This window comes from Rhamphochromis longiceps, linkage group LG17 (genome assembly GCF_057381845.1).
Source record: "Rhamphochromis longiceps isolate RC_006_pf linkage group LG17, R_longiceps_female_GT1.1, whole genome shotgun sequence".
NCBI classification, from domain to species: Eukaryota; Metazoa; Chordata; class Actinopteri; order Cichliformes; family Cichlidae; genus Rhamphochromis; species Rhamphochromis longiceps.
In genome coordinates this window covers 1,687,700-1,702,847 of record NC_140573.1, presented here as the reverse complement: position 1 = coordinate 1,702,847, position 15,148 = coordinate 1,687,700, and the positions used below count along the sequence as shown (strand labels likewise).

Genomic DNA, 15,148 nt, shown 5'->3' with positions numbered 1-15,148 from the left:
CCACTGTCTCTTCCATTGCCGTTTCACTCCAAACGTAACAAATGTCCAGTTCTCAGTTTGCATTCACACACAGTGAAGTTGCAGCTTGTTGGAAACGCATCTCCATCCATCCAGTCATGATGATGGTGTTTTCTCCTTGCTGATGCCTTTTGCACATACTGCTGTTGCTGCTGGACCCCTCGCTGCTCAGGACACTGCTGTTGTCTCTTGACCTGCCATGTTGTTGCTTTTGGATCTGCATTTCGCGACAGTCAAGTGGAGCGTGCGTCTGTCCTCTCAGTAAGTGAGTGAGACAGTAGACAGTGGTGAGGAGGGCTGCGCGAAAGCAAAAACACATAAATATGCCTGACACCCGTAAACGAAGCAGCATCTGGCTGCAGTTTAAAGACTTTTTTGTCTGTCTTGGTCTCGTCCTCGTCTCGACTTTGTCTCGTCTCGACTTGGTCTCGACTTGTTCTTAGTCTCGTCTTGGTCTTGGTCTCGTCTCGACTTGGTCTCGACTTGTTCTTAGTCTCGTCCTGGTCTCGATACCCTCTGGTCTTGGTTTAGGCGGTCTTGACTGCAAGTCTAGTTGCACCAGTGGTGCCATGAGCAGTATCTATCTGCTGCTCATCAGCTGCTATGCCGTGGTTATTGTCACAATGTGGTGTATTTGGATCACTCAATTCTAGGTGGATATGATCCAGGATTGGATGTTTTGTATAAAATTTGAAAGGAAGAAAGTGTGGTACTGTTTTACATCCACAGACACACACTGTAAAAAAAAAAAAAAACGTTGCGAAAACTTAAAAACTCAAGGCAACCCACTGCATTTATGTTTTTAGGTTCTGAGGGATAGCTTATAATTTCAAGTTTAGGAGAAAAGTTGCTTTAGCTAATGTTTTTGTGTTTACAAAATTAATAATTGTCCTTTTTCTTAACTCATATTTTATTGTTTCTGCAACGTATTTCCTAAAGTTTACACAACATATTTTTTTTTTTTGCCAATCAATTTCCTAAAGTTTAGAAAAAGTATCTTTCATAGTTTTCATGAGGTGCTCCCTGTTGTACCAATGAATGTTTACACAGTTGATTTTCAAATAACTTTGTGTTCAAACACAACCGCACCACTGACAATGTTGACTTTTGAGATCTTTAAATTTTAAAGGTGGTGTTGTCAGACAGAATATCAAACCTATCTTGATAGATAGTGACTAACAAACAGATTCAAAACATCAGATGGCAGGATGTGAACAACTTCTATCTTGTTTCCATACAGCAAACAACTTTCAAACAAATTTTTCCACCACTTGTCTTTTAATAGTAATGGTATCAACACTCCAATTTCCTGTGAAGTTCAGTATCGCGCCACATTTGTTATAAAACTAGTACAAATGTACCTAAAACCAGATTATAAAAATTGTTTAAAACAGCTCAAGTTAGAATAAACCTTTTCAACATTTTATAAAAACTTGTTATACATGAAATCTGCAATCAGCCATTAAAGCTACATTAAGTAAAGTTAGAACAGAAGAGATTGATTCAGAACTTTCTGCACCTTACCGTTTTCTTAAAGCCAGAAATTAACTTTTTTCAGAACAACTTGCCACGAAACCCAAAAACTGTAAATCAAAACAAATTGCTGCATTCTGTTTTACACAAGTTGCATTTGAGTTGAACATGTTGTCAAATAGGTTAGACTTTGGTTAAGAGCTTGGTTTTGAAGCTTCTTATCCTCTGGGAACAGGTAGATGTCAACTCCATAAAAATGTGTTGCACAGCTTCAAATGTGTACTTGAGTTCTTTGGGAAACTCCATGTTGAGCCCATAAAGTAGGCCAAACAGGTAGGCAAAGGCAGTGGGAAGGTCTGGCAGATCATCAAGAATAATGTTCTCTTCCAAAACAATGGCAGTGTTGACCACTGTGGACTGCGAGTTGGGTCCCACGTAGTCCTCCAGAACAGTGAGGATGCCCACCGTAACACCTCGGGTTGCCCTCTCAACTGGATCTGTATCCTATGCAAAATAAAAAACAACAGTACATATAAGTCTCTGAAAACCAAAACTGAAGATTGAGTAGATTTGCATACTCACCAGACATGTTAAGAAGAGTTTGGTCTCGTCGTCGCGAACAAATATCGGTAACCCTTCCAAACTGATGGTTCGTCGATGCTGGACTATGTTTGAGACCTAAAACAAGGAAATCAAGACTCAGTCTCATTTATAAACCTACCATTTTGTTTTTAAAGCACATTAAGTGTTGTTGCTAAAAATACAGCCTTAAGAAATAAGAGGTTGAAATGAGTTATTACAGATAATTGGTCATGTTTTTGTCAGTTTTTTTTTATTTATTTATTTTTTAAGTAATTTTGATGTGCAACAAATGTAGCACACTTATTACAGCATTTATAACAAAAAGTGCCATGAGTGGGATGAGAGTTGAACTGTCTGTCATGACCTGCAATCTGCCAAACACAGCGCTGCTTGTTAGCTTATAATCCCATTCAGGACACACTTTTTGAAAACTAACAATTTTTACATCAATTTAGTAAATATTTAATAAAGTATCTTTCGTTACAGTGGGAACTTCAGGTTCCTCATAAACCAGACACAAATACATTTTTATATATTACCTGTTCATCAAACTTCTGCAACAGGGAATCCATGTCATTGCGGAAAGCAGCTTTTCTAATTCGATACAGCTTAATCAGCCGAAGTGAGTAAGTGTCGAGGGCAGTCAAGAAGGTCCCCATGAGATCCTTGGTGGTAATGCGTGAGAATTCCGCACAAATCTACAAAGCAACAAAAAAAATATAGAAGAAAACTTTTAAAGGTACATTATATAAAAATCACATTGTTTTCAAATTTGGTTAAAAGAGCTTAATTTCAAAACATTTAGTTAGTCTCGGTTGATCTATTGGTCAGGCCTTGATTGGATTTTTTTTCTTTTCTTTTAGTGGTAGTGGTGGTACAAATTATAACTGACGTATTAAAAAAAAAAAACCCAAGAAAAATCTGATCGGCAGATTTTACAGTAAGTCTATAGAATACCTAATCAAATGTTGATAAGACAAAATAATGGTTTCAATTGTTACAGGATGCATTGCAGAAAAGAAATAAATCAATAAATTGTATTTTAAATTCATTGAAAAAATTCCATTAATTTTATAGTTATGTAAGAATGAAGTAAGAATAACATCCTGTGGTCAAATTTGTATACTTTCATAACACGTAAGTGACTTTCTCAATCCTGTTCTGTGAGTTTCATGGCTGTTGCCTGCTAAGGGTCAGCACCAAAAGATTCTAGATGCCCAGTGAAGACAAGTCATTGCGGCGACTGTGGTTCAGGGGGTTGGGAAGCTCATCTGTAACCGGAAGGATGCTGGTTCTATCCCCAGCTCTCTCTGTCCTGGTCGTTGTGTCCTTGGGCAAGACACTTTACCCTACCGCTTACTGGTGCTGGCCAGAGGGGCCAGTGGCGCGATATGGCAGCGTCACTTCTGTCAGTCTACCCCAGGGCAGCTGTGGCTACAACGGTGGTTTCCCTGCACCGATGTGTGAATGTGAGAGTGAGTGAGTGAGTAGTGGAATTGTAAAGCGCTTTGGGTGCCCAGAGAAGAGCGAAATAAAAGCAATCCGTTATTATACACAGTAAGTTGACAAATAAATAGATTTCACTTCAATAGAGTTGTTGGTAATACCAAAATTAGCTTCATATTTTTAGAGCCAAGTATTTTTTTATATTTTACCACTAGCATTGTTAGCTCAACGGTAGCCTTCAACCTTTTCTACAAGATATTGGAGTGATACAAACAGATGCTTCTCAAGGGCACAAGAAATGGAGCTCACGTTAATTTACTCACCCAGACAAGTTTCGAGGCATTTGGAGTTGTTCAGAAGAAATTGTAAAGGTCCTATATCATGTAAAATCAACTTTTTGGAGCTTTTAAACACATTTTAATGTTATTTCCTTAGATTAAAAACCCTCCAGAGTGGTTTTTGGCTTAATTCAGGCATTTCTTAGTTGTCTCAGTGAATCCTTTCCCCATAACCGTGGCTCAGCTCTCTCTTGCAAAACGACTGACTCGTAACATTGGGATTAAAATTTCTTTCTAACAACTCCAAATGCCTTGAAATTTTTCTGGGTGAATAAATGAACGTTTTCCATTCTAGAAATAAGACCACACTGGGGAAAAAGGGAAGAAAAAAACCCAGAAGTTTTCCTTTAAATATTTAAGAGATTATCTTACCTGTTCTTTCAAGAAGAGAGCTGGCCATCTGAGCTGCATTTCCTTGACCAAGGGCTGCATCTCCACAACTTCTTTCCTCCTGAGAGAGAATGTGATGTCCATCTTTTGGGTGATGAGTGCCATGTTCTTATCCCTCTTCTTCATTTCATCTTCCAAAATGCATCTTTCATTTTCAAGAGACTCATCATTGTAGTTTTCTGGGCCATCAGGGATAAAGTTGACTTCACCTCGCTTTGGTTTCTTTAAGGAAAATCTATTTGAGCCACTGTCATCTTCTTCCCCTCTTCTTTTTCGATTGACTGCAACTTCACTACATCCAGCTTGACTTAGCTTGGAACGGTAGTTACCAAGCTTGAACTTAATGCTTGTTGCCCAACCATCATATCCTGTGCCATTGCCAGGCTCTTTGAGGCAGGGATGTTTGGAAACTAGCTCCTGTGCAACAGATGTTATTTCATTCTTGTCAGGGTACGCTTTGATTGCAAACATTTCTTGTGCCAGCTTGTCTAGAATTTCCATCTTGATGTCTCTTGTTACACTTAAATTTGCCCCTGCTTTCTCATATACCTCATTGCCCTTGCGAAGTTTTAACGCTACATCATAGGAAAAGGTTGGGATAGGAAATGGATTTGGCCACTGTGAAGTGCTACGCATGTAGGTCTTTGTGGATGAGGATGGGCTGAAAGAAGATGCTGAACTCACACTGGCTGTATCAATAGATGAGATAGCGCTATGATCAGATGGAGTCTGTGGTGGCGAGGCTGATGCATTTTCCTCCCAAATGAGGTGCAACACTGCCCGCCCAACAGGTAGCTCCTTAATATCCATCAGGTTGCAAAGTGCGTTCCCAAAATCTGGGTCTTCATATTGTATTGCAAAGTCACCTTCAAGTCCAAGCTTTGCTTGTAGTTCATCTTGAAGCTGCTTCACAGATTCTGGAACAGTGGACAGTTGGATTTTTCTGATAAGTTTTGGACTGACGTGGACTCGCAGTAACAGGGCCTGTGAAGACAAACCAAAAAAGGGCGCAATTCTAAATAATTGACAAATTCAAAGTAATCAACTGAAAACTATTTAAAAATAATACATACCATCACTTTCAATGCAGGAGGCACGTAACAGGTGTCACCATCAGTTGTCCATCTACGCAGTATTCAGCTAAAGGGTGGTAATCATTCAAATCTTCTGGGTCAAGTATTTCCAGATCTTTGTAGCTGCTGTCAAGCCGATCTGTAATGTTCCATAAACCAAGAGGAGAGCTTTGTAGCAACAAATGACACTTTCCCAGAGTCTACCAAAATGTTCAGTATCTTGTAGAATTCAGGTAGTCCACTCAGTTGTCCTGATGAAATGATCATGCCTTTAACATACTGGGTCCCATACAGATAAACACATTTAGCAAATGACACAGCTTTTACCTGTGGATATTTCAGTTTCAAGCACTTCTGAAGATTTTCATTCAAGAAACAGATGTCAACTGTGTCAATATTATCAACATGCAGACTTGGTTTAAAAAGACTGTGACCATCTAAGAAGTATGCCATCATTTGTTGATGCTTTGAAGAAAGTGTTAGTAGTATATTCTTAAAGCATTGGACATCATGCACAGTTTTCTTGAAAAAGTTGTGCTTAGATTCAAATCGAATAGTCCACAAATCAACTAAGGGACCAAAACAACGCACAAGATGACTATAATGTTCAATATAGTGGTGTTTTGGCTTCAAATTAAAACCAGGAAGTCTCTATCAGTAATCGTCGATGATCCAATATTTTGGTGTCCAAGTATGACAATATTTCTTCTGATAGAGTTGTCGAGACAACAATCTCAACAAGCTCCTTAAGGTCCATCAATACTTCCCATAATTCAAATTCAAATTTTATTTGTCACACACACACAACCATACACAGTATGACATGGGGGTGAAATGCTTGTAGCTGTACAATGCCCGACCATTAAATGACAGAAGAAAAGTTTTACAATATTTACAATTTACAGTTTACTACAAAAATTTACAAATTAACTTAGGAATTGGCTCATGTTCTGGTATACGGGTCCCAATGATAAAAGGCAGCAAACGCAAAAGTGTCCAGTTTTCATGTCCATTGCCACTCACTCTTCCTGTTCCAAAACAGGCTTTTGTAATTTGTTGTGGCTTGTTGAGCTTATCAGAGAATTTATATAGAAATGATTTTATACGTTTGTTTAGTCCTTCAAATGTAATAAAACCCTTTCTGATTAAATCTTGAAGACACAAACACAATTCCACAGGGACAACACCTTCAAAGAAATCATGTAATATATCTGGAGGAAATCCAGTGACTGGATGAAAATAGGACAACGCACTTAAGGCACAGGAACCTTTGACACCACACACACTTTGTCTTTGACCATCCTCAAGCTCTTCTAGAAAAATGTTATGCTGTTCCACAGTTCTTAATGGAAATTGTTATGAGGTGGCTGTGTGCGGACAGGAATAGGACCCAAGGTGCAGACTCCAGAGACAAACTTAAACCGAAACAGCTTTAATGCTGAACTCAAACATAACATAACTGGAAAAACTCAAAATAAACTAACACCGGTGGACTGACAAAACACACAGCAAAATAAACGACACGGACACAGAGAAACACAGGGCTTAAATACACAGAGGGAGCAATCAGGGAATGAATAACAGGAGGGAAACACAGCTGGGGCAAATCAGGCCTAACGAGACAAGGGGAAGCAAAACCAGACACATTAACATCAGACATGGACTTTCAAAGTAAAACAGGAAACATAACACAGACTCACAGGCAGGCACTATAACAAAGGGAACAGAGACGTGGGACCAGGGCAGACACAGACACTGACTGGATGTGGGGATACAGCAGACAGGGGAGACAGCAACTACGGAACACAGACAGAAAACCAGAACACTAAAACTCTAACCAAACCCCACCCAGAGGACCCAAACTAAGAATGATCCTAAAACCCGTCAAGAAAAGCTAGAAAATAATGAAATAACAAAATCAAAGAACCAAAACACAAAACACTGGGTCAACGACCCAGGGACCCTAACAGAAATTCTGTAGGATCAAGAGCTGCAATCTGATGTTTATCAATACTACAAAATCGACAAAATTTGTCAACATTAAAGGACTCCAAAAAGCCTGCAAGGCTGTGAGCCCCAAGGTTATCTGCACAGACACAAAATACAGTTCCCTTTAAAAAACTATTTAAAGATTCAACATACACCCCTGTGCTTTCAAGACATTTTAAATCCTCAATGAGTGGATAAAGAAAAGCATCATACCCAAACTGTTTAACGTCTACACTTTTACCAAGAAGAGCAAGCTGTATTGAGTGTAATGTAGAACGAAACCTTGCAGATAAGTTGAGTACAATAGACAGCAGTTATTTTATGAATTTTTAGAGATGTTCCTAAAGGGTTGCATATTTCAAAGTCGTCAATATACAAAGCTAAACTAATGCAAGTATCTTGCAATCCTAAAAGCTTGTTGTTTTTGAAATACTGCCCATCTCTAAATGATCTGTAACCTTCACTAATTTCTTTATCAAATGCTAACTTTTCAAAGAAACTTTTCCCTTTCAATAAGTTCTCCAAGACCTGGTTTACTGAGACATAAACAAATGTATTTCTAGTTCTCGCTTTGTAGATGTACTCTGTAGGCTCAATTACATGAAAATTATTCTTGAAATAAATATTTCTCTTGTAATCAGTAGACAATGCACCTTTTGGTTCTGTTGAGATAATTAATGGGTTGGTTTTGAAAAGTGCATCATTTATATTTTTAATTACATCATCATCTGCCTCAATGTTCTGTTCAGCAAGCACCTGTTTGATTCTTTGAAATGAATGAACCTGAGAAAATTTTAAAATGTCACTAATTTCCTCAATAATTCTCTGCAAAGCACTTTTAGAAACATGTAACAAAGTTTGCATGCATAGAAAAAGTCTAGCTATTTTATGTTCAAGACATTGGTAATCTACAAACTCATTGTCCTCTTTATCACTTGATGCTACACCTGAACCACTTGATAATGTCTCTGGCTCCTGAGAGGTATTTAAGGATTTATCAGGGGAGCTACTTTCACTAGGACATGCATTTGCATGAGAAATCAGTCTAATACAGTTTTTTATATCTTTTGAGTTTTTGTGCTTTCTGCTTGTGTGTGACGTAAAGGTTGATAAATTGTTGGTAGCATAGTCACATTTTTGGAAAGGACAGGATACAGTCTGATTTTTTTTTAAGTGCCTTAAAATATGTGAAATAAATGTATGCTGTGAGCAGTTTTCCTTAAATTCACAAAAAAATGTTGAGATCTCCTGCCTTTTCTTAGCCCTGTTGTGTGATCTGCTGAGGTGAGACTTCAATGCCCCTCGTGTCCTAAACGAACAGACGCAGTCACTGTAAACACAGGGCAAATGAAATCCTCTTCTATGTCGTAGCTGGTGATGTCTTAAGAGTACTTCTTGGCTTGAACAGACAAAAGAGCAGAACTGGCACTGCATACAAAAGCTATAATGAGAAGAGAGGAGAGGACAGTGTCAACAATTCAAAAGAAACCTGAATTAATCTCAAATTACCAAAGTTACATTACCTGATAATGTGTTTGGGGCGGGGGGCAGGCACTCCTGTTCTGATTCCTCTCCTTACCAACTCCTCATCAGTCCCTCATAAATCAGGACAAGCAGTGGTCTGGAGTTGGCTTTTAATTCTCTAAATAAATAAAAATAGCAATTAGTTTTAAAATAAAATACCAGCTTCCTGACATTACTTAAGAATTTTTTTGGCTCACTAAAGTGAGCTGATTCTGCCTTGTAAAATGCCATGTGAAACACAGTAAAACAAAGAATTTACAAAACATACATTACATCAAATGTTTAATTTATTTAATTTATTATTAACAAATTGTATTCTACATGGAATGCACCAACAGTATACTGGGATGTATTATGTAAGCCAAGGATAATTTTGTGTGATTGGTTTTACAACTTAGAATGACAAACATTGGATTGAGAGTATGAGTGGGATAAAACTCCTGAAGCATCTGTTTAAATTATCAGTGCATTTATTAATGGTGCTCCATAAATAAACCAAAACAATGTTGTTTTTGTGCATAACAAAAAGCTCACAATTGTGCAGTCAAAATGTAAAATAAAAGATGCTGAGCATAATAACAAAGACAGATTTTGCAGCTGCTCTGTTTCCAAGTTCTACTGCGTGACTGACAGCCTGGAGTTTGAAATCCTCTTTGTAACTGTTGTAACTTTATGCAGTGTTGCTCCAACTGCCCGTGTAGCGTGGGTTGTGGTCAACAATAACTTTAGACCAAGCACAGAGGACTGAGACGAGGCTATGGTGGAGGTCCAGACTTTTACTCCATAAGCTCAGAACACATACAATAACACAGTACCACCTACTGGTGGGAGGTAGTAATAGCTGCTGCTTATTACAATATACCACATCCCTCTTTTCCGAGATAAAGATACTACCTCTTAACTCCAATATTTTGTAACATAAATGCACCTTTTAAATCGTAGGAACATTAACAATATTATATTCTTGAGACATTAAGTAGAGCACACCTCAGATTGCTTGTCACTTGAGCAATGCAAATACACATCAGTGTAGTGTTTTGAAACAGATGAACACATGACAGATTAGATAAGACATGTCAAAATGAACATATGAAACGTGACATATTTTCTCTCTTTTCCAACAAGACAGTTATCTAGCTTGTACAGAACAACTCAGGTACAGGATAGAGTGACTTTAAGTTTCCCAATCACTTAGTCTCTATACCTGGCAGGGCGTATTATTGCTCGGCCACTGCGTGTGTAACATGTGGGTGTGTTGTCCATACTTGCAGGACTAGAGTTTTGTGGGGTGTCATTTGCTGATGGCTCCACTGGCTCTTGGGTGTGAACGGACAGTTCATCTGGGTCCATGGGTGTGTCCTTGAACAGACTTGGGTGTATTTTCCTCAGATGTCTCCTGTTCCTCCTGAGCACTTTACCATCTGGTGTTTGCACAGTGTAGGAGCGTGGTTCCTCTCGCCGATGAGTTACAACAGCTGGCTCCCAACCGCGCCTTGTTTGCATGTGCACAGTCTCGCCTGGGGTCAGAACAGGCAATGGTCTTGCGTGCTGATCATAGTGGCGTTTCCGCTTTGATTGCAACCCGCGCACTTTGTCGTGAATGTTCTGTGGGGTTGACTGCCTCAACACAGCACTGGTGCATGGCAGGGTGCTGCGGAGAACCCGTCCCATCAACATTTGTGCAGGTGACACACTAAGTCCTGTGACTGGAGTGTTCCTCAAAGACAACAGCACTAGATGTGGGTCTGTTCCAGTCCGTGCGGCTTTCTTAAGTGCATGTTTGACAGTCTTTATGGCTCGCTCCGCCATGCCATTCGAAGAAGGAAAGCCAGGACTGGAGAAAGTTAGCTTTATCTCCCAGGATGCTGCAAACGATCTCATCTCGTGGCTGGCGAATGGAACATGATCGCTCACTATCTCTTTGGGAATTCCGTGTCTTGCGAAGACTGATTTCATCTTCTGAATCACAGAGTGTGCCGTTTTGTCAGGTAAGTTAAGAACTTCTGGATATTTTGATAAATAATCCACTAACAAAAGATATGGATGATCGTTCAGTTCGAAGATGTCTGCTCCGATTTTCATCCATGGCAGCTCTGGAATCTGGTGTGGAATAAGCGGTTCAGCCTGGTTCTTTGGCTGCATTTGCTGGCATTGTTCACACTTTTCAAGCATGGTCTCTATGTCGCGTGACATGCCAGGCCAGTACAGCACTCTTCTTGCTTTGGCTTTTGTGCGCTGCACGCCTTGGTGGGCAAGGTGCAGCTTCTCCAGGATCACACGCCTGAAGCTTTGGGGTATTACGATCTTGTCCCCGATCATAATAATGTCATCGTGGAAACTGATATCGTGTCTCATAGGCCAGTAGCTGTGGAGTGTTTTGTCTAAACTCTTCCTTCTGGGCGGCCATCCGTTGAAGTGTCTTTCGCGCACGGCTTGTAGTACGCTGTCTGCTGCCACTGCTTTTTTCAGGTCACACAATGTTTTCTCGCTCAATGCTGCTGTGGCCTCCAGAGCATACACAACTCTTTCATCATTTGCGTTTTCACTCACGTTTCCGTCGTCACTGGTAGTTGTGGCACGTGAGAGTGCATCGGCTATGAACATGTCTCTGCCGGGGGTGTATGTGACGGTGAGATCATATCTCTGTAGTTGCAGCAGCATTCCTTGTAGCCTCGCTGGTGCCTTGCATAGAGGTTTGCGCACTATCGCCTCCAGGGGTTTATGATCAGATTGCACTGTCACTGGTCTTCCATAGACATACTGGTGGAATCGTTTAGCGGCAAACACAATGGCTAGCAACTCTTTTTCTATTTGTGCATACCTTTTTTCTGTGTCTGTGAGTGCTCGTGACGCGTAACACACAGGTTGTCCGTCTTGTAATAGGCATGCGCCCAGCCCATCTTTTGAAGAATCGGCCTGCAGTGTTAGTGGTTTCTTGTGGTCATAAAATCTCAACACTGGAGCTTGTGTGAGCGTCGACTTGAGCGTCTGTAACGCTACTGTGTGATGTGGCTGCCACTGCCACACTGTGTCCTTCTTGAGTAGCTGTCTCAAAGGTGCTGTGAGCAATGCTTCATTTTGGATGTACTGTGCCAAAAACTTCGTCATTCCCAGCAGACGCTGAAGGCTTTGTTTGTCTTCTGGAGTCGGCATGTCAACAATAGCTTTGATCTTTGAAACATCTGCTTTCTGCCCTGCTGCTGTGATGATATGGCCCATGTATTTCACTGTGTCAACTTTGAACTGAATTTTGTCCTTGTTAAACTTCACGTTAGCTGCTCTTGCTTTCTCCATGACCTTCTGCAGGATTTCATCGTGTTCGTGCTCTGATGTAGCTGCAATTATCATATCATCTGCAATGATAAATACACCAGGAATGTTGCCGAAAGTCTCACAATTCTTTTGTTGAAAGACCTCGCTGGCTGATTTGATCCCGAATGGGAGTCGGAGGAAGCGATATCGGCCCCAAGGTGTATTGAAGGTACAGAGCTTTGATGACGGCTCGTCCAGCTTGATCTGCCAGTATCCATCTTTTTCATCCAATATGGTGAAGATGGATTTTCCTGCTAGCTTGCTGCGAACGTCCTCGTGTGTGGGAATGGAGTAGTGCTGGCGTTTAACTGCTTGGTTCAGATCACAAGGGTCCAAGCACACCCTTAGTGTTCCGTTCTTCTTCTGTGTGGCGACAAGACTGTTGACCCAATCTGTAGGCTCATTGACAGGCATTATGACATCTCTGTTTTGTAAGTCCTGTAGCGTCTTCTTCAGCGCATCCATTATGGAGAGTGGCACGTTCCTGCATGCGTGAATCACAGGTGTTGCATTTGGGTCAATATGTATGTGGTGAAGTCCAGGGAACTCACCTAAGCCTGTGAACACATCAGCGTACATCTCCACAAGTTCTTCCGAGGTAGAAGGTGGTTTAGCTGATTTCGGTACAGAGGATGTCATGGCAAGGGTCTCAACTCGTTGCACCAGATGGAGCTCTTCACAAGCTTGTCCACCTAGGATCGGTTTATCTGCATGGCTTGATACAAGAAAGTCAAACACAGCCTTGTGCTTCCGTGCTTCACACTCAAGAGACACCACACCATCTGCACGTATGCGGGCTCCACCAAAAGCTATGAGTACAGTCTTTGTGGGCTGTAACCGAGGCATATCTGGTAACTCGTCATAAACTGATCTGGGGAGCACATTTGCGTCCGCACCTGTGTCTAGCTTGAAGGTGAGTGGTACGTCTCCGATTGTCACACTTTCATGCCATTTGCCAGTCTTGTGCTTGTCGCTGGATACCATGCCGATGTATAGTGAATCGCCATCAGTTTCAATGTTGTTAATAGTTTTTGTTTTCTTGAAGTGTCTACTCTTCTCTGCGCTAGCTCTGCACACTTTTGAGAAGTGGTTATTTTTCCCACACTTGTGACATGTTGCCCCATAGGCTGGACACTGTCGGAATGCGTGTTTGTTGCCGCATTTGTGACAAACTGTTTGTTTGTCGTTGCTCAGTTTGTTTTTACTGTGTCCTGATTTAATGTATCCTGGCATTTTTCTTAATGCGTCCACTGACGTGTCTTGGGCTGCAGTTATTGACTGCATGGCCTGAATCTGTGACTTGGCCACTTCTGCTGATCTGCATATTTCTATCGTCTTGCGCAGTGTGAGGTCGTTGTCACGAAGCAATCTCTCTTTTAGTCTTGCATCACTTATGCTGAACACCAATTTATCCCTGATCATGTCGTCCTCATTGATCCCAAATTCACAACTTTTACTTCTCTGACGGAGTTCCGTGACATATCTGTCCACTGTTATATCCGCCGACATTGGGTATGACCAGAACTTGTGGCGTTCAAAAACAACGTTCTTTCGTGGACTACAGTATTCCTTAAACGTTTTCAAAATGTCCGCCATTGTCAGTGCGTCTCCGGTCGGGGTCACTGTGAGCGTGTTGTACACTTCAAGCGCTTCTTCGCCGATAGTGTGGAGAAGAATGGCTATTTTAACCTTTTCATCCTTCTCCAACGCACCCGTAGCAGTCATATACAGTCCGAATCTTTGTTCCCATCTGCGCCAGGTCTCAGATAAATTGCCTGTGAGCAGTAGCGGTGATGGTGGCTTGAATTGCTCCATGCCGTTAGCAATGGCTACTGTTAGCTAATCTACGGCTAGCTTACTCACGTCGCGGTCCCTGTTCACACGGTCTTGCCGACTTCTGACACCATGTTGTAACTTTATGCAGTGTTGCTCCAACTGCCCGTGTAGCGTGGGTTGTGGTCAACAATAACTTTAGACCAAGCACAGAGGACTGAGACGAGGCTATGGTGGAGGTCCAGACTTTTACTCCATAAGCTCAGAACACATACAATAACACAGTACCACCTACTGGTGGGAGGTAGTAATAGCTGCTGCTTATTACAATATACCACAGTAACCGTGTCTCTTACAGATGCCATTTATGGTCCTTACACGCATAATATGGTAATATTACGTTGAAGCAGAGTACGTATCACTCTGCGAGGCTCCTCGGTAGCCGTAATGCTCCAACAATCCATCAAGCAGTGCTGCTTCATAGCTTACCAAAGTCGTACCAAAACATTTTTTGACATATTTTTTAAGCTGTGTACCACATAAAATTGGTTCGAGGTCAGTAAGCACAACCAGAATTCATACATAAGGCAGACTGTCGATTTTTGAGATGAAAGGATTTTAGGCCGTGCGTCAACGGTTAGCCCGGTTAGCTCGTTAGAGCCGCCCAGCTCCACGCACGGGGTGATCCGCGGTAACTAGTTAACGGAGATTTGCCCCATTAATGCAGTTATGGCATTAACTTTACGCTGACAGCACTAAAATAGTAATCTTCAAATGTTTTCTTTTTACCGACCAGCTCCTCTTTGATAGCTGCCGTGTCCATCTTGTCGTTGCCTGCAGGTGAAGCGATGGGGGAGGTGGAGTTGTGTTCAGTGAAGGAGAGAGGCGGAGAATAGGCTCCTCTGATTATTTACGAGCACGTGCAGAGGATGCCCAGCATTGTCCATAATGTCCATCAGTTTCTTTAATGTCCTTTTCTCTGCCACTGTCACCAAAGTGTCCAGCTTCATGCCGACCACAGAGCCAGCCTTCCTGATTCGTTTTTCCAGCCTGGATGAGTCCTTTGCTGTGCTGCTCCCCCAGCACACCACAGCATAGAACAGTACTCCTGCAACCACCGACTGATAAAACATCCTCAGGAGCTTCCTGCAGATGTTGAAGGACCTCAGCCTTCTGAGGAAGTACAGTCGGCTTTGGCCTTTTATGTACAGGTGCTGCGTGTTGCATGAC

At 41.4% G+C, this 15,148-nt stretch overlaps 1 protein-coding gene across 1 annotated transcript; it reads right to left on the bottom strand.

Moving 5' to 3' along the window:
- Positions 1-1,489: 1,489 nt before the first annotated feature.
- Positions 1,490-5,799, bottom strand: LOC146649037 (uncharacterized). Its single transcript, XM_085386993.1, has 5 exons — positions 5,321-5,799; positions 4,230-5,231; positions 2,613-2,771; positions 2,074-2,169; positions 1,490-1,995 (listed from the first exon to the last, which is right to left on the bottom strand). Exons 1-5 carry the CDS (start codon positions 5,321-5,323, stop codon positions 1,675-1,677), a joined length of 1,581 nt encoding a protein of 526 aa, XP_085243119.1. The 5' UTR covers positions 5,324-5,799; the 3' UTR covers positions 1,490-1,674.
- Between the last annotated feature and the right edge of the window lie 9,349 nt (positions 5,800-15,148).

Bases quoted from the DNA above. Each gene is read 5' to 3' on its own strand.
- LOC146649037 (XM_085386993.1), bottom strand. The intron at 2,772-4,229 runs GTAAGATAATCT...GTTGCTTTGTAG, and splicing joins CTCTCTTCTTGAAAGAACAG to ATTTGTGCGGAATTCTCACG. The intron at 1,996-2,073 runs GTGAGTATGCAA...TATTTTGCATAG, and splicing joins AACTCTTCTTAACATGTCTG to GATACAGATCCAGTTGAGAG.